Here is a 24161-nt window from a genome sequence, read left to right on the forward strand (position 1 = left end):
AAGAAAATCCAAAATCGGTCGGTAAATGACTGAGATATGGGCAAAAATAGGTTGAAACGTGGCACCGGGGTTGAACGGGGTTGAAATAGGTTGAAATAGAGGTTTTTCGCGAATAACTTTTGTGCCCTACGTCTGAGCACATGGGTGTAGAATACTTTTTGGTAGAATTTCACGAGATGTAACTAAAACAGAAGAAATTTTGGAAAAATGTTGAAAATTCACCGAGTTACATCGAAGAATAGGTGCAAATGTGAACATTTTGTATGGAAAACAACACTTGGTGCACCAAACTTTGTACCGCGAATAACTTTTTTGCCCGGCATCGGAGCGCATTGTCGTGGAACAACTTTTTGTAGCGCGTCACGAGACGCATCTAATTCTGAAGAAAGATCGAGAAAATGTTGAAAATTGGCCGAGTTATGGCAGGTGAAAGAAAAAGCTTAGGTCGCGAATAACTTTTTTGCCCGACATCGGAGCACATGGTCGTGGAAGACTTTTAGCTTGCATTTGTCGAGATCTATCCAAATCACAAAGAAAATCCAAAATCGGTCGGTAAATGACTGAGATATGGGCAAAAATAGGTTGAAACGTGGCACCGGGGTTGAACGGGGTTGAAATAGGCACCTTACTCGGTGGACACAAATCGGTACATAAAACAGGTTTTTCGCGAATAACTTTTGTGCCCTACGTCTGAGCACATGGGTGTAGAATACTTTTTGGTAGAATTTCACGAGATGTAACTAAAACAGAAGAAATTTTGGAAAAATGTTGAAAATTCACCGAGTTACATCGAAGAATAGGTGCAAATGTGAACATTTTGTATGGAAAACAACACTTGGTGCACCAAACTTTGTACCGCGTATAACTTTTTTGCCCGGCATCGGAGCGCATTGTCGTGGAACAACTTTTTGTAGCGCGTCACGAGACGCATCTAATTCTGAAGAAAGATCGAGAAAATGTTGAAAATTGGCCGAGTTATGGCAGGTGAAAGAAAAAGCTTAGGTCGCGAATAACTTTTTTGCCCGACATCGGAGCACATGGTCGTGGAAGACTTTTAGCTTGCATTTGTCGAGATCTATCCAAATCACAAAGAAAATCCAAAATCGGTCGGTAAATGACTGAGATATGGGCAAAAATAGGTTGAAACGTGGCACCGGGGTTGAACGGGGTTGAAATAGGTTGAAATAGAGGTTTTTCGCGAATAACTTTTGTGCCCTACGTCTGAGCACATGGGTGTAGAATACTTTTTGGTAGAATTTCACGAGATGTAACTAAAACAGAAGAAATTTTGGAAAAATGTTGAAAATTCACCGAGTTACATCGAAGAATAGGTGCAAATGTGAACATTTTGTATGGAAAACAACAGTTGGTGCACCAAACTTTGTACCGCGAATAACTTTTTTGCCCGGCATCGGAGCGCATGGTCGTGGAACAACTTTTTGTAGCGCGTCACGAGACGCATCTAATTCTGAAGAAAGATCGAGAAAATGTTGAAAATTGACCGAGTTATGGCAGGTGAAAGAAAAAGTTTAGGTCGCGAATAACTTTTTTGCCCGACATCGGAGCACATGGTCGTGGAAGACTTTTAGCTTGCATTTGTCGAGATCTATCCAAATCACAAAGAAAATCCAAAATCGGTCGGTAAATGACTGAGATATGGGCAAAAATAGGTTGAAACGTGGCACCGGGGTTGAACGGGGTTGAAATAGGTTGAAATAGAGGTTTTTCGCGAATAACTTTTGTGCCCTACGTCTGAGCACATGGGTGTAGAATACTTTTTGGTAGAATTTCACGAGATGTAACTAAAACAGAAGAAATTTTGGAAAAATGTTGAAAATTCACCGAGTTACATCGAAGAATAGGTGCAAATGTGAACGTTTTGTATGGAAAACAACAGTTGGTGCACCAAACTTTGTACCGCGAATAACTTTTTTGCCCGGCATCGGAGCGCATTGTCGTGGAACAACTTTTTGTAGCGCGTCACGAGACGCATCTAATTCTGAAGAAAGATCGAGAAAATGTTGAAAATTGGCCGAGTTATGGCAGGTGAAAGAAAAAGCTTAGGTCGCGAATAACTTTTTTGCCCGACATCGGAGCACATGGTCGTGGAAGACTTTTAGCTTGCATTTATCGAGATCTATCCAAATCACAAAGAAAATCCAAAATCGGTCGGTAAATGACTGAGATATAGTCAAAAATAGAAATTGAAATGCGAATCGCGAGAAATCAGCCTGAAGGTAGGCAATTCGTATAAGCCATTCAAAGTATTAGAAGCTACTTTTTCGAATAACTTTTTCCACAGACAACTTAGCACATCGGCGTAGAATAACTTTTGGTAGCTGATGAGCAGATCTTTCCAAATATGTGCTACAATTGAAGATCCATTGGAAACTGACCGAGTTATAAGCATCCAAAGTGGCAAAATGAGGAATTTTTTTAGAAAAATTGAGAAAATGTTAAGTCTTTGTACCTCAAATAACTTTTTCCACAGACAACTTAGCACATCGGCGTAGAATAACTTTTGGTAGCTAATGACCAGATCTATCCAAATATGTGCTACAATTGAAGATCCATTGGAAACTGACCGAGTTATAAGCATCCAAAGTGGCAAAATGAGGAATTTTTTTTGGAAAAGTTGAGAAAATGTTAAGTCTTTGTACCTCGAATAACTTTTTCCACAGACAACTTAGCACATCGGCGTAGAATAACTTTTGGTAGCTAATGACCAGATCTATCCAAATATGTGCTACAATTGAAGATCCATTGGAAACTGACCGAGTTATAAGCATCCAAAGTGGCAAAATGAAGAATTTTTTTGGAAAAGTTGAGAAAATGTTAAGTCTTTGTACCTCGAATAACTTTTTCCACAGACAACTTAGCACATCGGCGTAGAATAACTTTTGGTAGCTAATGACCAGATCTATCCAAATATGTGCTACAATTGAAGATCCATTGGAAACTGACCGAGTTATAAGCATCCAAAGTGGCAAAATGAGGAATTTTTTTAAAAAATTGAGAAAATGTTAAGTCTTTGTACCTCAAATAACTTTTTCCACAGACAACTTAGCACATCGGCGTAGAATAACTTTTGGTAGCTAATGACCAGATCTATCCAAATATGTGCTACAATTGAAGATCCATTGGAAACTGACCGAGTTATAAGCATCCAAAGTGGCAAAATGAGGAATTTTTTGGAAAAGTTGAGAAAATGTTAAGTCTTTGTACCTCGAATAACTTTTTCCACAGACAACTTAGCACATCGGCGTAGAATAACTTTTGGTAGCTAATGACCAGATCTATCCAAATATGTGCTACAATTGAAGATCCATTGGAAACTGACCGAGTTATAAGCATCCAAAGTGGCAAAATGAGGAATTTTTTTAGAAAAATTGAGAAAATGTTAAGTCTTTGTACCTCAAATAACTTTTTCCACAGACAACTTAGCACATCGGCGTAGAATAACTTTTGGTAGCTAATGACCAGATCTATCCAAATATGTGCTACAATTGAAGATCCATTGGAAACTGACCGAGTTATAAGCATCCAAAGTGGCAAAATGAGGAATTTTTTTGGAAAAGTTGAGAAAATGTTAAGTCTTTGTACCTCGAATAACTTTTTCCACAGACAACTTAGCACATCGGCGTAGAATAACTTTTGGTAGCTAATGACCAGATCTATCCAAATATGTGCTACAATTGAAGATCCATTGGAAACTGACCGAGTTATAAGCATCCAAAGTGGCAAAATGAGGAATTTTTTTGGAAAAGTTGAGAAAATGTTAAGTCTTTGTACCTCGAATAACTTTTTCCACAGACAACTTAGCACATCGGCGTAGAATAACTTTTGGTAGCTAATGATCAGATCTATCCAAATATGTGCTACAATTGAAGATCCATTGGAAACTGACCGAGTTATAAGCATCCAAAGTGGCAAAATGAGGAATTTTTTTTGGAAAAGTTGAGAAAATGTTAAGTCTTTGTACCTCGAATAACTTTTTCCACAGACAACTTAGCACATCGGCGTAGAATAACTTTTGGTAGCTAATGACCAGATCTATCCAAATATGTGCTACAATTGAAGATCCATTGGAAACTGACCGAGTTTATAAGCATCCAAAGTGGCAAAATGAGGAATTTTTTTAAAAATTGAGAAAATGTTAAGTCTTTGTACCTCAAATAACTTTTTCCACAGACAACTTAGCACATCGGCGTAGAATAACTTTTGGTAGCTAATGACCAGATCTATCCAAATATGTGCTACAATTGAAGATCCATTGGAAACTGACCGAGTTATAAGCATCCAAAGTGGCAAAATGAGGAATTTTTTTAAAAAATTGAGAAAATGTTAAGTCTTTGTACCTCAAATAACTTTTTCCACAGACAACTTAGCACATCGGCGTAGAATAACTTTTGGTAGCTAATGACCAGATCTATCCAAATATGTGCTACAATTGAAGATCCATTGGAAACTGACCGAGTTATAAGCATCCAAAGTGGCAAAATGAGGAATTTTTTTAGAAAAATTGAGAAAATGTTAAGTCTTTGTACCTCAAATAACTTTTTCCACAGACAACTTAGCACATCGGCGTAGAATAACTTTTGGTAGCTAATGACCAGATCTATCCAAATATGTGCTACAATTGAAGATCCATTGGAAACTGACCGAGTTATAAGCATCCAAAGTGGCAAAATGAGGAATTTTTTTGGAAAAGTTGAGAAAATGTTAAGTCTTTGTACCTCGAATAACTTTTTCCACAGACAACTTAGCACATCGGCGTACAATAACTTTTGGTAGCTAATGACCAGATCTATCCAAATATGTGCTACAATTGAAGATCCATTGGAAACTGACCGAGTTATAAGCATCCAAAGTGGCAAAATGAGGAATTTTTTTTGGAAAAGTTGAGAAAATGTTAAGTCTTTGTACCTCGAATAACTTTTTCCACAGACAACTTAGCACATCGGCGTAGAATAACTTTTGGTAGCTAATGACCAGATCTATCCAAATATGTGCTACAATTGAAGATCCATTGAAAACTGACCGAGTTATAAGCATCCAAAGTGGCAAAATGAGGAATTTTTTTGGAAAAGTTGAGAAAATGTTAAGTCTTTGTACCTCGAATAACTTTTTCCACAGACAACTTAGCACATCGGCGTAGAATAACTTTTGGTAGCTAATGATCAGATCTATCCAAATATGTGCTACAATTGAAGATCCATTGGAAACTGACCGAGTTATAAGCATCCAAAGTGGCAAAATGAGGAATTTTTTTGGAAAAGTTGAGAAAATGTTAAGTCTTTGTACCTCGAATAACTTTTTCCACAGACAACTTAGCACATCGGCGTAGAATAACTTTTGGTAGCTAATGACCAGATCTATCCAAATATGTGCTACAATTGAAGATCCATTGGAAACTGACCGAGTTATAAGCATCCAAAGTGGCAAAATGAGGAATTTTTTTGGAAAAGTTGAGAAAATGTTAAGTCTTTGTACCTCGAATAACTTTTTCCACAGACAACTTAGCACATCGGCGTAGAATAACTTTTGGTAGCTAATGACCAGATCTATCCAAATATGTGCTACAATTGAAGATCCATTGGAAACTGACCGAGTTATAAGCATCCAAAGTGGCAAAATGAGGAATTTTTTTTGGAAAAGTTGAGAAAATGTTAAGTCTTTGTACCTCGAATAACTTTTTCCACAGACAACTTAGCACATCGGCGTAGAATAACTTTTAGGTAGCTAATGACCAGATCTATCCAAATATGTGCTACAATTGAAGATCCATTGGAAACTGACCGAGTTATAAGCATCCAAAGTGGCAAAATGAGGAATTTTTTTGGAAAAGTTGAGAAAATGTTAAGTCTTTGTACCTCGAATAACTTTTTCCACAGACAACTTAGCACATCGGCGTAGAATAACTTTTGGTAGCTAATGATCAGATCTATCCAAATATGTGCTACAATTGAAGATCCATTGGAAACTGACCGAGTTATAAGCATCCAAAGTGGCAAAATGAGGAATTTTTTTTGGAAAAGTTGAGAAAATGTTAAGTCTTTGTACCTCGAATAACTTTTTCCACAGACAACTTAGCACATCGGCGTAGAATAACTTTTGGTAGCTAATGACCAGATCTATCCAAATATGTGCTACAATTGAAGATCCATTGGAAACTGACCGAGTTATAAGCATCCAAAGTGGCAAAATGAGGAATTTTTTGGAAAAGTTGAGAAAATGTTAAGTCTTTGTACCTCGAATAACTTTTTCCACAGACAACTTAGCACATCGGCGTAGAATAACTTTTGGTAGCTAATGACCAGATCTATCCAAATATGTGCTACAATTGAAGATCCATTGGAAACTGACCGAGTTATAAGCATCCAAAGTGGCAAAATGAGGAATTTTTTTGGAAAAGTTGAGAAAATGTTAAGTCTTTGTACCTCAAATAACTTTTTCCACAGACAACTTAGCACATCGGCGTAGAATAACTTTTGGTAGCTAATGACCAGATCTATCCAAATATGTGCTACAATTGAAGATCCATTGGAAACTGACCGAGTTATAAGCATCCAAAGTGGCAAAATGAGGAATTTTTTGGAAAAGTTGAGAAAATGTTAAGTCTTTGTACCTCGAATAACTTTTTCCACAGACAACTTAGCACATCGGCGTAGAATAACTTTTGGTAGCTAATGACCAGATCTATCCAAATATGTGCTACAATTGAAGATCCATTGGAAACTGACCGAGTTATAAGGATCCAAAGTGGCAAAATGAGGAATTTTTTGGAAAAGTTGAGAAAATGTTAAGTCTTTGTACCTTGAATAACTTTTTCCACAGACAACTTAGCACATCGGCGTAGAATAACTTTTGGTAGCTAATGACCAGATCTATCCAAATATGTGCTACAATTGAAGATCCATTGGAAACTGACCGAGTTATAAGGATCCAAAGTGGCAAAATGGGTAAAATTGTACGGTCCAAAGCCAAGGGTAATTTTTTTTATTCCTCTAATAACTTCTAGCACAGACATTGAATCGGTTGGTGATGTATGGATGAAATGTAGCAAACAGTTGGAACTACCCATAAAATCTTAAAGATTGACGATCCAATGTATAGAACCGGAGTAATGTGCGATACTTGGTGAAAAATCGAGTGAAAAATTAGCTATAAACTGTTTTTGGCCCATAACTCGAATACTAGACATCGGAAGGGGGGGTCGTAGAACGATTTTTTGTTGCCCTATCGATTCCCTATCGAACGAGCAAAAGTTGTTTTTTTGACCAAAAAGGACCCCTACTCTAGTAAAATTGGCCTGATTTTACTAGTCCCCGGTACCCGTACAGGCAAAATGAGCAAAATGCTCAAGTATGAATGGTTTTTGGCCCATAACTCGAATACTAGACGTCGCAGGGGGGTGTCATGGAACAATTTTTGGTAGCCCTTGAAATTATCTATCGAATGACATATACTTGATTTTTGGCCAAAAAGTTCCCTAGACTAGTAAAAATCGCATCATTTTACTAGAGTCGGGTACCCTGGACGAAAAACCGCTATAATTGCGGTTTTTGGCTAATAACTCGAATACTAGACGTCGCAGGGGGGTGTCGTGGAACAATTTTTGGTAGCCCTTGAAATTATCTATCGAATGACATATACTTGATTTTTGGCCAAAAAGTTCCCTAGACTAGTAAAAATCGCATCATTTTACTAGAGTCGGGTACCCTGGACGAAAAACCGCTATAATTGCGGTTTTTGGCTAATAACTCGAATACTAGACGTCGCAGGGGGGTGTCGTGGAACAATTTTTGGTAGCCCTTGAAATTATCTATCGAATGACATATACTTGATTTTTGGCCAAAAAGTTCCCTAGACTAGTAAAAATCGCATCATTTTACTAGAGTCGGGTACCCTGGACGAAAAACCGCTATAGTTGCGGTTTTTGGCTAATAACTCTAATACTAGACGTCGGAGGGGGGTGTCGTGGAACAATTTTTGGTAGCCCTTGAAATTATCTATCGAATGACATATACTTGATTTTTGGCCAAAAAGTTCCCTAGACTAGTAAAAATCGCATCATTTTACTAGAGTCGGGTACCCTGGACGAAAAACCGCTTAAGTTGCGGTTTTTGGCTAATAACTCGAATACTAGACGTCGCAGGGGGGTGTCGTGGAACAATTTTTGGTAGCCCTTGAAATTATCTATCGAATGACATATACTTGATTTTTTGACCAAAAAGTTCCTAGACTAGTAAAAATCGCATCATTTTACTAGAGTCGGGTACCCTGTACGAAAAACCGCTATAGTTGCGGTTTTTGGCCAATAACTCGAATACTAGACGTCGGAGGGGGGTGCCGTAGAACAATTTTTTGTAGCCCTTGAAATTACCTTTCGAATGATATATAGTGGTTTTTTGGTCAAACAGTGACCCCGAGACTAGTAACCCTCCATACACAAAACCGCCTAAAAAGTTTTGGTTTTGCAAAATTTTGAAAAGTGCGTCAAAAAAATTTTTTCAAAAAGTACCAAATCGTGATCAGAACTCACTATAGACCATAAAAAGTGAAATCCGATGGTCATTTGCAACACTTGGTCAATCGAGAAAAATTTCACTTTTTTACTAGAGTCGGGTACCCTGAACGAAAAATCGCTCAAGTGATGGTTTTTGGCCAATAACTCGAATACTAGACGTCGGAGGGGGGTGCCGTAGAACAATTTTTTGTAGCCCTTGAAATTACCTTTCGAATGATATATAGTGGTTTTTTGGTCAAAAAGTGACCCCTAGTCTAGTAACGCTCCATACAAAAAACCGCCTAAAAAGTTTTGGTTTTGCAAAATTTTGAAAAGTTCAAAAAAATTTTTTTTTCAAAAACTACTAAAACGTGATAAGAACTTACTATAGACCATGAAAAGTGATATCCGATGATAATTTGCAAAAGTTGGTAACTAGTAAAAAATTTCACTTTTTTACTAGAGTCGGGTACCCGTACATTGAACATTTTGTATGGAAGACAACACTTGGTGCACCAAACTTTGTACCGCGAATAACTTTTTTGCCCGGCATCGGAGCGCATTGTCGTGGAACAACTTTTTGTAGCGCGTCACGAGACGCATCTAATTCTGAAGAAAGATCGAGAAAATGTTGAAAATTGGCCGAGTTATGGCAGGTGAAAGAAAAAGCTTAGGTCGCGAATAACTTTTTTGCCCGACATCGGAGCACATGGTCGTGGAAGACTTTTAGCTTGCATTTGTCGAGATCTATCCAAATCACAAAGAAAATCCAAAATCGGTCGGTAAATGACTGAGATATGGGCAAAAATAGGTTGAAACGTGGCACCGGGGTTGAACGGGGTTGAAATAGGTTGAAATAGAGGTTTTTCGCGAATAACTTTTGTGCCCTACGTCTGAGCACATGGGTGTAGAATACTTTTTGGTAGAATTTCACGAGATGTAACTAAAACAGAAGAAATTTTGGAAAAATGTTGAAAATTCACCGAGTTACATCGAAGAATAGGTGCAAATGTGAACATTTTGTATGGAAAACAACAGTTGGTGCACCAAACTTTGTACCGCGAATAACTTTTTTGCCCGGCATCGGAGCGCATTGTCGTGGAACAACTTTTTGTAGCGCGTCACGAGACGCATCTAATTCTGAAGAAAGATCGAGAAAATGTTGAAAATTGACCGAGTTATGGCAGGTGACAGAAAAAGCTTAGGTCGCGAATAACTTTTTTGCCCGACATCGGAGCACATGGTCGTGGAAGACTTTTAGCTTGCATTTGTCGAGATCTATCCAAATCACAAAGAAAATCCAAAATCGGTCGGTAAATGACTGAGATATGGGCAAAAATAGGTTGAAACGTGGCACCGGGGTTGAACGGGGTTGAAATAGGCACCTTACTCGGTGGACACAAATCGGTACATAAAAAAGGTTTTTCGCGAATAACTTTTGTGCCCTACGTCTGAGCACATGGGTGTAGAATACTTTTTGGTAGAATTTCACGAGATGTAACTAAAACAGAAGAAATTTTGGAAAAATGTTGAAAATTCACCGAGTTACATCGAAGAATAGGTGCAAATGTGAACATTTTGTATGGAAAACAACACTTGGTGCACCAAACTTTGTACCGCGAATAACTTTTTTGCCCGGCATCGGAGCGCATGGTCGTGGAACAACTTTTTGTAGCGCGTCACGAGACGCATCTAATTCTGAAGAAAGATCGAGAAAATGTTGAAAATTGGCCGAGTTATGGCAGGTGAAAGAAAAAGCTTAGGTCGCGAATAACTTTTTTGCCCGACATCGGAGCACATGGTCGTGGAAGACTTTTAGCTTGCATTTGTCGAGATCTATCCAAATCACAAAGAAAATCCAAAATCGGTCGGTAAATGACTGAGATATGGGCAAAAATAGGTTGAAACGTGGCACCGGGGTTGAACGGGGTTGAAATAGGTTGAAATAGAGGTTTTTCGCGAATAACTTTTGTGCCCTACGTCTGAGCACATGGGTGTAGAATACTTTTTGGTAGAATTTCACGAGATGTAACTAAAACAGAAGAAATTTTGGAAAAATGTTGAAAATTCACCGAGTTACATCGAAGAATAGGTGCAAATGTGAACATTTTGTATGGAAAACAACACTTGGTGCACCAAACTTTGTACCGCGAATAACTTTTTTGCCCGGCATCGGAGCGCATTGTCGTGGAACAACTTTTTGTAGCGCGTCACGAGACGCATCTAATTCTGAAGAAAGATCGAGAAAATGTTGAAAATTGGCCGAGTTATGGCAGGTGAAAGAAAAAGCTTAGGTCGCGAATAACTTTTTTGCCCGACATCGGAGCACATGGTCGTGGAAGACTTTTAGCTTGCATTTGTCGAGATCTATCCAAATCACAAAGAAAATCCAAAATCGGTCGGTAAATGACTGAGATATGGGCAAAAATAGGTTGAAACGTGGCACCGGGGTTGAACGGGGTTGAAATAGGCACCTTACTCGGTGGACACAAATCGGTACACAAAACAGGTTTTTCGCGAATAACTTTTGTGCCCTACGTCTGAGCACATGGGTGTAGAATACTTTTTGGTAGAATTTCACGAGATGTAACTAAAACAGAAGAAATTTTGGAAAAATGTTGAAAATTCACCGAGTTACATCGAAGAATAGGTGCAAATGTGAACATTTTGCATGGAAGACAACACTTGGTGCACCAAACTTTGTACCGCGAATAACTTTTTTGCCCGGCATCGGAGCGCATGGTCGTGGAACAACTTTTTGTAGCGCGTCACGAGACGCATCTAATTCTGAAGAAAGATCGAGAAAATGTTGAAAATTGGCCGAGTTATGGCAGGTGAAAGAAAAAGCTTAGGTCGCGAATAACTTTTTTGCCCGACATCGGAGCACATGGTCGTGGAAGACTTTTAGCTTGCATTTGTCGAGATCTATCCAAATCACAAAGAAAATCCAAAATCGGTCGGTAAATGACTGAGATATGGGCAAAAATAGGTTGAAACGTGGCACCGGGGTTGAACGGGGTTGAAATAGGTTGAAATAGAGGTTTTTCGCGAATAACTTTTGTGCCCTACGTCTGAGCACATGGGTGTAGAATACTTTTTGGTAGAATTTCACGAGATGTAACTAAAACAGAAGAAATTTTGGAAAAATGTTGAAAATTCACCGAGTTACATCGAAGAATAGGTGCAAATGTGAACATTTTGTATGGAAAACAACAGTTGGTGCACCAAACTTTGTACCGCGAATAACTTTTTTGCCCGGCATCGGAGCGCATGGTCGTGGAACAACTTTTTGTAGCGCGTCACAAGACGCATCTAATTCTGAAGAAAGATCGAGAAAATGTTGAAAATTGACCGAGTTATGGCAGGTGAAAGAAAAAGTTTAGGTCGCGAATAACTTTTTTGCCCGACATCGGAGCACATGGTCGTGGAAGACTTTTAGCTTGCATTTATCGAGATCTATCCAAATCACAAAGAAAATCCAAAATCGGTCGGTAAATGACTGAGATATAGTCAAAAATAGAAATTGAAATGCGAATCGCGAGAAATCAGCCTGAAGGTAGGCAATTCGTATAAGCCATTCAAAGTATTAGAAGCTACTTTTTCGAATAACTTTTTCCACAGACAACTTAGCACATCGGCGTAGAATAACTTTTGGTAGCTGATGAGCAGATCTTTCCAAATATGTGCTACAATTGAAGATCCATTAGAAACTGACCGAGTTATAAGCATCCAAAGTGGCAAAATGAGGATTTTTTTTTGGAAAGTTGAGAAAATGTTAAGTCTTTGTACCTCGAATAACTTTTTCCACAGACAACTTAGCACATCGGCGTAGAATAACTTTTGGTAGCTAATGACCAGATCTATCCATATATGTGCTACAATTGAAGATCCATTGGAAACTGACCGAGTTATAAGCATCCAAAGTGGCAAAATGAGGAATTTTTTGGAAAAGTTGAGAAAATGTTAAGTCTTTGTACCTCGAATAACTTTTTCCACAGACAACTTAGCACATCGGCGTAGAATAACTTTTGGTAGCTAATGACCAGATCTATCCAAACATGTGCTACAATTGAAGATCCATTGGAAAGTGACCGAGTTATAAGCATCCAAAGTGGCAAAATGAGGAATTTTTTGGAAAAGTTGAGAAAATGTTAAGTCTTTGTACCTCGAATAACTTTTTCCACAGACAACTTAGCACATCGGCGTAGAATAACTTTTGGTAGCTAATGACCAGATCTAACCAAATATGTGCTACAATTGAAGATCCATTGGAAACTGACCGAGTTATAAGCATCCAAAGTGGCAAAATGAGGAATTTTTTTGGAAAAATTGAGAAAATGTTAAGTCTTTGTACCTCGAATAACTTTTTCCACAGACAACTTAGCACATCGGCGTAGAATAACTTTTGGTAGCTAATGACCAGATCTATCCAAATATGTGCTACAATTGAAGATCCATTGGAAACTGACCGAGTTATAAGCATCCAAAGTGGCAAAATGAGGAATTTTTTGGAAAAGTTGAGAAAATGTTAAGTCTTTGTACCTCGAATAACTTTTTCCACAGACAACTTAGCACATCGGCGTAGAATAACTTTTGGTAGCTAATGACCAGATCTATCCAAATATGTGCTACAATTGAAGATCCATTGGAAACTGACCGAGTTATAAGCATCCAAAGTGGCAAAATGAGGAATTTTTTGGAAAAGTTGAGAAAATGTTAAGTCTTTGTACCTCGAATAACTTTTTCCACAGACAACTTAGCACATCGGCGTAGAATAACTTTTGGTAGCTAATGACCAGATCTATCTAAATATGTGCTACAATTGAAGATCCATTGGAAACTGACCGAGTTATAAGCATCCAAAGTGGCAAAATGAGGAATTTTTTGGAAAAGTTGAGAAAATGTTAAGTCTTTGTACCTCGAATAACTTTTTCCACAGACAACTTAGCACATCGGCGTAGAATAACTTTTGGTAGCTAATGACCAGATCTAACCAAATATGTGCTACAATTGAAGATCCATTGGAAACTGACCGAGTTATAAGCATCCAAAGTGGCAAAATGAGGAATTTTTTTGGAAAAGTTGAGAAAATGTTAAGTCTTTGTACCTCGAATAACTTTTTCCACAGACAACTTAGCACATCGGCGTAGAATAACTTTTGGTAGCTAATGATCAGATCTATCCAAATATGTGCTACAATTGAAGATCCATTGGAAACTGACAGAGTTATAAGCATCCAAAGTGGCAAAATGAGGAATTTTTTTTGGAAAAGTTGAGAAAATGTTAAGTCTTTGTACCTCGAATAACTTTTTCCACAGACAACTTAGCACATCGGCGTAGAATAACTTTTGGTAGCTGATGAGCAGATCTTTCCAAATATGTGCTACAATTGAAGATCCATTGGAAACTGACCGAGTTATAAGCACCCAAAGTGGCAAAATGAGGAATTTTTTTGGAAAAGTTGAGAAAATGTTAAGTCTTTGTACCTCAAATAACTTTTTCCACAGACAACTTAGCACATCGGCGTAGAATAACTTTTGGTAGCTAATGACCAGATCTATCCAAATATGTGCTACAATTGAAGATCCATTGGAAACTGACCGAGTTATAAGCATCCAAAGTGGCAAAATGAGGAATTTTTTAGGAAAAATTGAGAAAATTTTAGGTCTTTGTACCTCGAATAACTTTTTCCACAGACAACTTAGCACATCGGCGTAGAATAACTTTTGGTAGCTGATGAGCAGATCTTTCCAAATCGGTGTTACAATTGAAGATCCATTGGAAACTGACCGAGTTATAAGCATCCAAAGTGGCAAAATGAGGAATTTTTTAGGAAAAATTGAGAAAATTTTAAGTCTTTGTACCTCGAATAACTTTTTCCACAGACAACTTAGCACATCGGCGTAGAATAACTTTTGGTAGCTAATGACCAGATCTATCCAAATATGTGCTACAATTGAAGATCCATTGGAAACTGACCGAGTTATAAGCATCCAAAGTGGCAAAATGAGGAATTTTTTTGGAAAAGTTGAGAAAATGTTAAGTCTTTGTACCTCGAATAACTTTTTCCACAGACAACTTAGCACATCGGCGTAGAATAACTTTTGGTAGCTAATGACCAGATCTATCCAAATATGTGCTACAATTGAAGATCCATTGGAAACTGACCGAGTTATAAGCATCCAAAGTGGCAAAATGAGGAATTTTTTGGAAAAGTTGAGAAAATGTTAAGTCTTTGTACCTCGAATAACTTTTTCCACAGACAACTTAGCACATCGGCGTAGAATAACTTTTGGTAGCTAATGACCAGATCTATCCAAATATGTGCTACAATTGAAGATCCATTGGAAACTGACCGAGTTATAAGCATCCAAAGTGGCAAAATGAGGAATTTTTTTGGAAAAATTGAGAAAATGTTAAGTCTTTGTACCTCGAATAACTTTTTCCACAGACAACTTAGCACATCGGCGTAGAATAACTTTTGGTAGCTAATGACCAGATCTATCCAAATATGTGCTACAATTGAAGATCCATTGGAAACTGACCGAGTTATAAGCATCCAAAGTGGCAAAATGAGGAATTTTTTGGAAAAGTTGAGAAAATGTTAAGTCTTTGTACCTCGAATAACTTTTTCCACAGACAACTTAGCACATCGGCGTAGAATAACTTTTGGTAGCTAATGACCAGATCTATCCAAATATGTGCTACAATTGAAGATCCATTGGAAACTGACCGAGTTATAAGCATCCAAAGTGGCAAAATGAGGAATTTTTTGGAAAAGTTGAGAAAATGTTAAGTCTTTGTACCTCAAATAACTTTTTCCACAGACAACTTAGCACATCGGCGTAGAATAACTTTTGGTAGCTAATGACCAGATCTATCCAAATATGTGCTACAATTGAAGATCCATTGGAAACTGACCGAGTTATAAGCATCCAAAGTGGCAAAATGAGGAATTTTTTTGGAAAAGTTGAGAAAATGTTAAGTCTTTGTACCTCGAATAACTTTTTCCACAGACAACTTAGCACATCGGCGTAGAATAACTTTTGGTAGCTAATGACCAGATCTATCCAAATATTTGCTAATATTGAAGATCCATTGAAAACTGACCGAGTTATAAGCATCCAAAGTGGCAAAATGAGGAATTTTTTTGGAAAAGTTGAGAAAATGTTAAATCTTTGTACCTCGAATAACTTTTTCCACAGACAACTTAGCACATCGGCGTAGAATAACTTTTGGTAGCTAATAACCAGATCTATCCAAATATGTGCTACAATTGAAGATCCATTGAAAACTGACCGAGTTATAAGCATCCAAAGTGGCAAAATGAGGAATTTTTTGGAAAAGTTGAGAAAATGTTAAGTCTTTGTACCTCGAATAACTTTTTCCACAGACAACTTAGCACATCGGCGTAGAATAACTTTTGGTAGCTAATGACCAGATCTATCCAAATATGTGCTACAATTGAAGATCCATTGAAAACTGACCGAGTTATAAGCATCCAAAGTGGCAAAATGAGGATTTTTTTTTGGAAAAGTTGAGAAAATGTTAAGTCTTTGTACCTCGAATAACTTTTTCCACAGACAACTGAGCACATCGGCGTAGAATAACTTTTGGTAGCTAATGACCAGATCTATCCAAATATGTGCTAATATTGAAGATCCATTGAAAACTGACCGAGTTATAAGCATCCAAAGTGGCAAAATGAGGATTTTTTTGGAAAAATTGAGAAAATGTTAAGTCTTTGTACCTCAAATAACTTTTTCCACAGACAACTTAGCACATCGGCGTAGAATAACTTTTGGTAGCTAATAACCAGATCTATCCAAATATGTGCTACAATTGAAGATCCATTGGAAACTGACCGAGTTATAAGCATCCAAAGTGGCAAAATGAGGAATTTTTTAGGAAAAATTGAGAAAATTTTAAGTCTTTGTACCTCAAATAACTTTTTCCACAGACAACTTAGCACATCGGCGTAGAATAACTTTTGGTAGCTAATGACCAGATCTATCCAAATATGTGCTACAATTGAAGATCCATTGGAAACTGACCGAGTTATAAGCATCCAAAGTGGCAAAATGAGGAATTTTTTTGGAAAAGTTAATAAAATGTTAAGTCTTTGTACCTCGAATAACTTTTTCCACAGACAACTTAGCACATCGGCGTAGAATAACTTTTGGTAGCTAATGACCAGATCTATCCAAATATGTGCTACAATTGAAGATCCATTGGAAACTGACCGAGTTATAAGGATCCAAAGTGGCAAAATGGGTAAAATTTTACGGGGCAAAGCCAAGGGTAATTTTTTTTATCCCTCTAATAACTTCTAGCACAGACATTGAATCGCTTTGTGATGTACGGATGAAATGTAGCAAACAGTTGGAACTACCCATAAAATCTTAAAGATAGACGATCCAATGTATAGAACCGGAGTAATGTGCGATACATGGTGAAAAATCGAGTGAAAAATTAACTATAAACTGTTTTTCCTCAATAACTCGAATACTAGACGTCGGAGGGGGGTGCCGTAGAACAATTTTTTGTAGCCCTTGAAATTACCTTTCGAATGATATATAGTGGTTTTTTGGTCAAACAGTGACCCCGAGACTAGTAACCCTCCATACACAAAACCGCCTAAAAAGTTTTGGTTTTGCAAAATTTTGAAAAGTGCGTCAAAAAAATTTTTTCAAAAAGTACCAAATCGTGATCAGAACTCACTATAGACCATAAAAAGTGAAATCCGATGGTCATTTGCAACACTTGGTCAATCGAGAAAAATTTCACTTTTTTACTAGAGTCGGGTACCCTGAACGAAAAATCGCTCAAGTGATGGTTTTTGGCCAATAACTCGAATACTAGACGTCGGAGGGGGGTGCCGTAGAACAATTTTTTGTAGCCCTTGAAATTACCTTTCGAATGATATATAGTGGTTTTTTGGTCAAACAGTGACCCCGAGACTAGTAACCCTCCATACACAAAACCGCCTACAAAAACTTTGTTTTGAAAAATTTTGAAAAGTTCAAAAAAATTTTTTTTTCAAAAACTACTAAAACGTGATAAGAACTTACTATAGACCATGAAAAGTGATATCCGATGATAATTTGCAAAAGTTGGTAACTAGTAAAAAATTTCACTTTTTTACTAGAGTCGGTGCAACGAGAAAAAAAAAGTCCGTGATGGAGAAAAATGGCACGTTTTCCACGCCTGTACGCTTTCGTTTTCTATATAGGGGGTAGGTGAGCCAGAAGCATGAATTTGACTGAGTACGTATCTTTATGAATTGGGCCCTTCTAAATCGATTGAGACTACCCCCAGGACGATCGGACGACTGCTTCTGGCTCAAAATGTGGTTTTTAGATTTTGATCGTCAATTATGAGAGAAAAAATCGATTAGAAGTAAAGATACGAAATGCTTGGTCTAAGTTGGGAAACGACTTCGGATATTTGTTGGACGTTGTCGTAGAAGGTCCGAGGACCAAGGAAAAGTGATTTCCAAGTGGATTTATGCACTATTAGTCGATGGTAAGATGTGAAATTAGTAGAACTTACCATACAGTTTGCGAAGTTGAAGCAATCGGTTGGTGAATATGGTACTGTCTGTCCAATTTGGTGGTTCGGAATGAGTGAAACGATGTTGATGATGGATAGACGTTCCGATTGCCCCCGATCGGGGAACATATAGTGGTCTTTAAGGTCCAAGTACCTATGTTTTGGTAAGCAGAACTGAGAGTTAAAGGATGAAAGTCGGCCATTCCTAATATCATCCTATCGGTGGTTCGCGAGTTGTTTGAGGACCGGAGCAGCTCGCGATGAAACGGTCCTAGGGTATTGGTTATCCATCCAAGGAAGAGTAAATGCGATCCTAGATGTGTGTCGTTGGCCGTTCTACCGGTATCGCCTATCGATGAGATATCGACGGGCATGCCTTACTCGAAAGTTGAATTCTAGGATCGATGGTCAAACAGACCTATGAGCGATAAACCAAACTGAACACGTATTGATGTCGGCTTTTCCTATCATTTGATGCCGCAGGTTGTTTAGGGACCGGAGCAACTTGCGGCCGAGACGGTCCCCGGGGGTTTCTTTCTCCAAGGAGTGGAAACTATTAAGCAAGAGTTGTAGCAAGATACGATCCTCTGATGTGTCGTTGGCCGTTCATGCGGTATCGCCTGTCGATGAGATATCGATGGGCATGCCTTACTCTACCGACCTTCTAATTGAGAGTATTAATCAGGGATCGATGGTCAAACAAGACCAATGAGCGATAAACCAAACTGAACACGTATTGATGTCGGCTTTTCCTATCATTTGATGCCGCAGGTTGTTTAGGGACCGGAGCAGCTTGCGGCCGAGACGGTCCCCGGGGGTTTCTTTCTCCAAGGAGAAGAAACGATTAAGCAAAAGTTGTAGCAAGATACGATCCTCTGATGTGTCGTTGGCCGTTCAAGCGGTATCGCCTGTCGATGAGATATCGATGGGCATGCCTTACTCTCCCGACTGGATTACTGAGAGTTTAATCAGGGATCGATGGTCAAACAGACCAATGAGCGATAAACCAAACTGAACACTTATTGATGTCGGCATTTCCTATCATTTGTCGCAGGTTGTTTAGGGACCGGAGCAGCTTGCGACCGAGACGGTCCCCGGGGGTTTCTTTCTCTAAGGAGTGGAAACGATTAAGCAAAAGTCGTAGCAATAATCGATCACCTGATGTGTCGTTGGCCGTTCTTGCGGTATCGCCTGTCGATGAGATATCGATGGGCATGCCTTACTCTCCTGACTGTTTAATTGAGAGTTATAATCAGGGATCGATGGTCAAAAAGACCTATGAGCGATAAACCAAACTGAACACGTATTGATGTCGGCATTTCCTATCATTTGTCGCAGGTTGTTTGGGGACCGGAGCAGCTTGCGACCGAGACGGTCCCTTCCCGAAAGATGGTGAACCGAGTCGTCTGGCGTAAAAACCGGACGACTCGAAAGGGCTTGACCCTTTCAAGTGAGCGATAATCACATTCTACGCTCAGTTCGACAGCTACAAGGCAATCACTCGCTATGTTCAGAGCTAATACATGCAACATGCCGGCATTGTTTCCACCGACGCATGGATTCAAGACTGGTGCACTTATTAGTTAAACCGTTCGCCTCCGGGTGTTTCGAGTTCAAGTCTGGATGAGGATTGATCTTGCTGGTAATAGCTTGAGCCCTTAAGGGGTCGAAGCGTACATCTTGAGACCATGTACAACATATTACCAAATCGGCACCATGGGTTCGGGTGCAAGTGATGTAACCGTGAAAGATGTTGAGCAGCCCAACATCGGTTTACACACGCATAATAGGAAGGCAGCGCTGTCGACTGGTCAGTCGTGTAAGAAGTGTGCATTATCGATCACAAATATATTGGTGATCTGTAGGTTGCGCATACACCATGCCCGGTGTAAAGTGCCGTGGTCCCCCCCGGGGGGCTGCATCAAACCGTTCGCCACGCGAACTACCCAATGGAACGAACTCGATGCATTTAATAAGAAGAAGAGATGATAATGAAACACGGTCGATTTAAGAGTTGAAATCGTTGAAATGCCTATAAGCAAGTCTTAAGTTGGTGGTTTCGTTGTGCCCCAACAAATTGGTGCCTTACCCTACACCAAAGAGCCATTCAACATGGTTCAAGTGAGCGATAATCACGCTCTACGCTCAGTATGACAGCTGCAAGGCAATCACTCGCTAAGTTCAGAGCTAATACATGCAACACGCCGGCATTGTTTCCACCGACGCATGGATTCAAGACTGGTGCACTTATTAGTTAAACCGTTCGCCTCCGGGTGTTTCGAGTTCAAGTCTGGATGAGGATTGTTCTTGCTGGTAATAGCTTGAGCCCCTGAATAAGGGGCCGAAGCGTACATCTTGAGAGTAAATGTACAACATATTACCAAATCGGCACCGTGGGTTCTGGTGCAAGTGATGTAACCATGAAAGATGTTGAGCAGCCCAACATCGGTTTACACACGCATAAGGGGTTTATTGTTATCTGTAGGTTGCGCATACACCATACCCGGTGTAAAGTGCCGTGGTCCCCCAGGGGGCTGCATCAAAACGTTCGCCATGCGAACTACCCAATGGAACGAACTCGATGTATTGAAAGAGATGAACAATTAATAGCGAGAATAGGGGCCCGGAAGCAATTCCGCGGCCCTACGGTCGATTCAAGAGTTGAAACGTTGTACAATCGTGGATAGCACCTAGTGCTAATATGGTGAGAGATAATGTGTGAGGAAATTTAGTTTCCTAAAGTTTAGTTAGTGGTTTCCGTTGTGCCCTAACAAACTTAAAGTTGGTGGTGACCGTTACACCCCAACAAATTGGTGCCTTACCCAACACCAAAGAGCCATTCCATATGGTTCTAGAGAGAGAGAGTTGTGTGGAAATTTATTTCCCACTAAGCGAGTGTGTGTCTGTAGTGGAACGAATTCTGGTTGATCCTACCAGTAATATACGCTTGTCTCAAAGGTTAAGCCATGCATGTCTAAGTACAAACATAAATGAATGTGAAACCGCATAAGGCTCAGTATAACAGCTATAATTCACAAGATCATCCTACCACTAGTTACTTGGATAACTGTGGAAAATCCAGAGCTAATACATGCAACATGCCGGGACTGTTGCCCTCGCGGGTAGCTGAACTGGTGCACTTATTAGTTAAACCAATCGCCTCCGGGCGGCTTGAGTTGAAGTCTGGATAAGGACGCAGATCGTATGGTCGCTTGTCGACTGACGACAGATCTTTCAAATGTCTGCCCTATCAACTATTGATGGTAGTGTAGAGGACTACCATGGTTGCGACGGGTAACGGGGAATCAGGGTTCGATTCCGGAGAGGGAGCCTGAGAAATGGCTACCACATCCAAGGAAGGCAGCAGGCGCGTAAATTACCCAATCCCAGTACGGGGAGGTAGTGACGAGAAATAACAATATGGACCTCTCTAACGATGGTCCATAATTGGAATGAGTTGAGTATAAATCCTTCAACAAGGATCAAGTGGAGGGCAAGTCTGGTGCCAGCAGCCGCGGTAATTCCAGCTCCACTAGCGTATATTAAAGTTGTTGCGGTTAAAACGTTCGAAGTTGATTGCCCGTCCAGACACGTGACCGCCACGGGCGCCCGGTTACACGCCGGGGCCGTTCGTGCGCGCGCTCACGGCTGCGACTCACAATGGTGTACTTGGGCGTTACTCTGTGAACGAGTACCGTGCTACCGGTTAACTCCGGCACGGGCTCCTCATGGTGCTCAAGATACTCACATTTACCTTGAACAAATTAGAGTGCTCAAAGCAGGCTAAGACAAAGCGTCCGGCCCCCCCGTGGGGTTGGCGTTGGCCGAGAATAATCTTGCATGGAATAATGGAATATGACCTCGGTTTATACGATTTCGTTGGTTTGTCAGAAACCTAGAGGTAATGATTAACAGAAGTAGTTGGGGGCATTGGTATTACGGCGCGAGAGGTGAAATTCGTAGACCGTCGTAGGACCAACTGAAGCGAAAGCGTTTGCCATGGATGCTTTCTTTAATCAAGAACGAAAGTTAGAGGATCGAAGGCGATTAGATACCGCCCTAGTTCTAACCGTAAACGATGCCAATTAGCAATTGGGAGACGCTACCCCTATTCGGTGCTCTCAGTCGCTTCCGGGAAACCAAAATCGGGTTCCGGGGGAAGTATGGTTGCAAAGTTGAAACTTAAAGGAATTGACGGAAGGGCACCACAAGAAGTGGAGCTTGCGGCTTAATTTGACTCAACACGGGAAAATTTACCAGGTCCAAACTTATCGAGGTAAGACAGATTGATAGCTCTTTCTCAAATTTAAGGGTAGTGGTGCATGGCCGTTCTTAGTTCGTGGAATGATTTGTCTGGTTAATTCCGATAACGAACGTGACTCAAACATGCTAACTAGAACGCTGTCAGCAGTGCGCCTCCGGGCGCACCTGACGTTACAGCCGGGCGGCGCCTTCACGGGCGGTCGTCGGCTACGTTTGCCCTGCTTAGCGGGACAACTTGTGTTTAGCAAGCTGAGAATGAGCGATAACAGGTCCGTGATGCCCTTAGATGTTCTGGGCTGCACGCGTGCTACAATGTGGGTCGCAGCGTGTTCTCGCCAATAGGCGCCCCCATTCCGAGAGGAACGGGAAATCACTAAAATGCCCATCTAGTCGGGATTGGGGACTGCAACGGTCCCCATGAACCTGGAATTTCTAGTAAGCACTAGTCATTAGCTAGTGCTGATTACGTCCCTGCCCTTTGTACACACCGCCCGTCGCTACTACCGATGGATTATTTAGTGAGGTTTCTGGAGGCTTACCTTCCGCGGTTCCTTCGTGAGCTGCAGCTGGCATGGCTGAAGTTGACCGAACTTGATGATTTAGAGGAAGTAAAAGTCGTAACAAGGTTTCCGTAGGTGAACCTGCGGAAGGATCATTACTGATGATCGTCCGCGAGTGACCAACCATGGGCTGCCTTCGGTGTAGCTCGGTCGCTCGCTTGCTATGTGTCAGAATTTGTTGAAAGCCAACTCGTTCGTTGTACACTTTGATGGGTGACCATCACTGTGTCTCCGTGCCGAGCTAGATCTCCCCTAGCCGTAAGGCACTTGAACGCCCCTTCGACGACGAGTTGCATGTGTGTGGTATGTGTCAGAATCTGGTGAAGCTTTCTGCATGTGATGTGCCTTGTGTGGATCCGTGGCCATTGCATTGTGTCTGGTGCTTAGATACCCAGACACTTAGAACGCTTGCGCGGAAAGCAAACTCGATCGTTGTACACTTTGATGGGTGACCATCACTGTGTCTCCGTGCCGTGCTAGATCCCCCCTAGCCGTAAGGCACTTTGAACGCCCCTTCGACGACGAGTTACAAGAGTGTGGTATGTGTCAGAATCTGGTGAAGCTTTCTGCATGTGATGTGCCTTGTGTGGATCCGTGGCCATTGCATTGTGTCTGGTGTGTAGGTACCCAGACACTTAGAACGCTTGCGCGGAAAGCAAACTCGATCGTTGTACACTTTGATGGGCAACCATCACTGTGTCTCCGTGCCGTGCTAGATCTCCCCTAGCCGTAAGGCACTTTGAACGCCCCTTCGACGACGAGTTACAAGAGTGTGGTATGTGTCATAATCTGGTGAAGCTTTCTGCATGTGATGTGCCTTGTGTGGATCCGTGGCCATTGCATTGTGTCTGGTGTGTAGGTACCCAGACACTTAAGCAAACTCGATCGTTGTACACTGTGATGGGCGAGCATCACTGTGTCTCCGTGCCGTGTAAGAGCTCCCCTGGCCATCAGGCACTTGAAAGGTCCTTCGACGACGAGTTACAATAGTGGTGTGTTAGATACGTCAGGTGATGGTATCTACTGTTGTGCAATACGTATCCGGCCACGGCACGGAACGAACGGGAACTGTGGTGCAGACATACAAAGAGTTAAGCCTATTAGTCATTAACTCTAAGGACGGGGCCATGGGGCGGTACGCAAAGGATACGGATGAGCGAGTATGCAGGCCCAATACTCAATAGCTCGATCCGATCCAAGCACATGAGTTGACTGCGGCGCCAGGTTAACCAATGTGCTAGATTCTATTTGGCCAGTAGAATCTTGTGTCTTATGCG

General features: G+C 40.5%; 2 protein-coding genes across 3 annotated transcripts in view; both read right to left on the reverse strand.

Annotated features, from left to right (window-relative positions):
- Positions 1-24161, reverse strand: part of LOC125773297 (uncharacterized) — a 100676-nt gene that overhangs the window by 12223 nt on the left and 64292 nt on the right. The window lies entirely within an intron of this gene.
- Positions 5555-24161, reverse strand: part of LOC125773298 (uncharacterized) — an 80585-nt gene continuing 61978 nt past the window's right edge. The window contains exons 2-3 of one of the 2 annotated variants that reach the window (XR_007420019.1): positions 13617-14373; positions 5555-5683 (exon numbers count right to left, since the gene is read on the reverse strand). Coding sequence is in view for 1 of the 2 variants with exons in the window: in XM_049444328.1 (XP_049300285.1) it covers positions 13675-14373 (699 nt within the window). In the remaining variant the exon portion in view is untranslated. Of the gene's footprint in view, positions 5684-11746; positions 14374-24161 lie in introns of those variants that run through there. The other variant, XM_049444328.1, reaches the window with a different exon arrangement.

Source organism: Anopheles funestus (assembly GCF_943734845.2).
Source record: "Anopheles funestus chromosome X unlocalized genomic scaffold, idAnoFuneDA-416_04 X_unloc_28, whole genome shotgun sequence".
NCBI lineage: Eukaryota > Metazoa > Arthropoda > Insecta > Diptera > Culicidae > Anopheles > Anopheles funestus.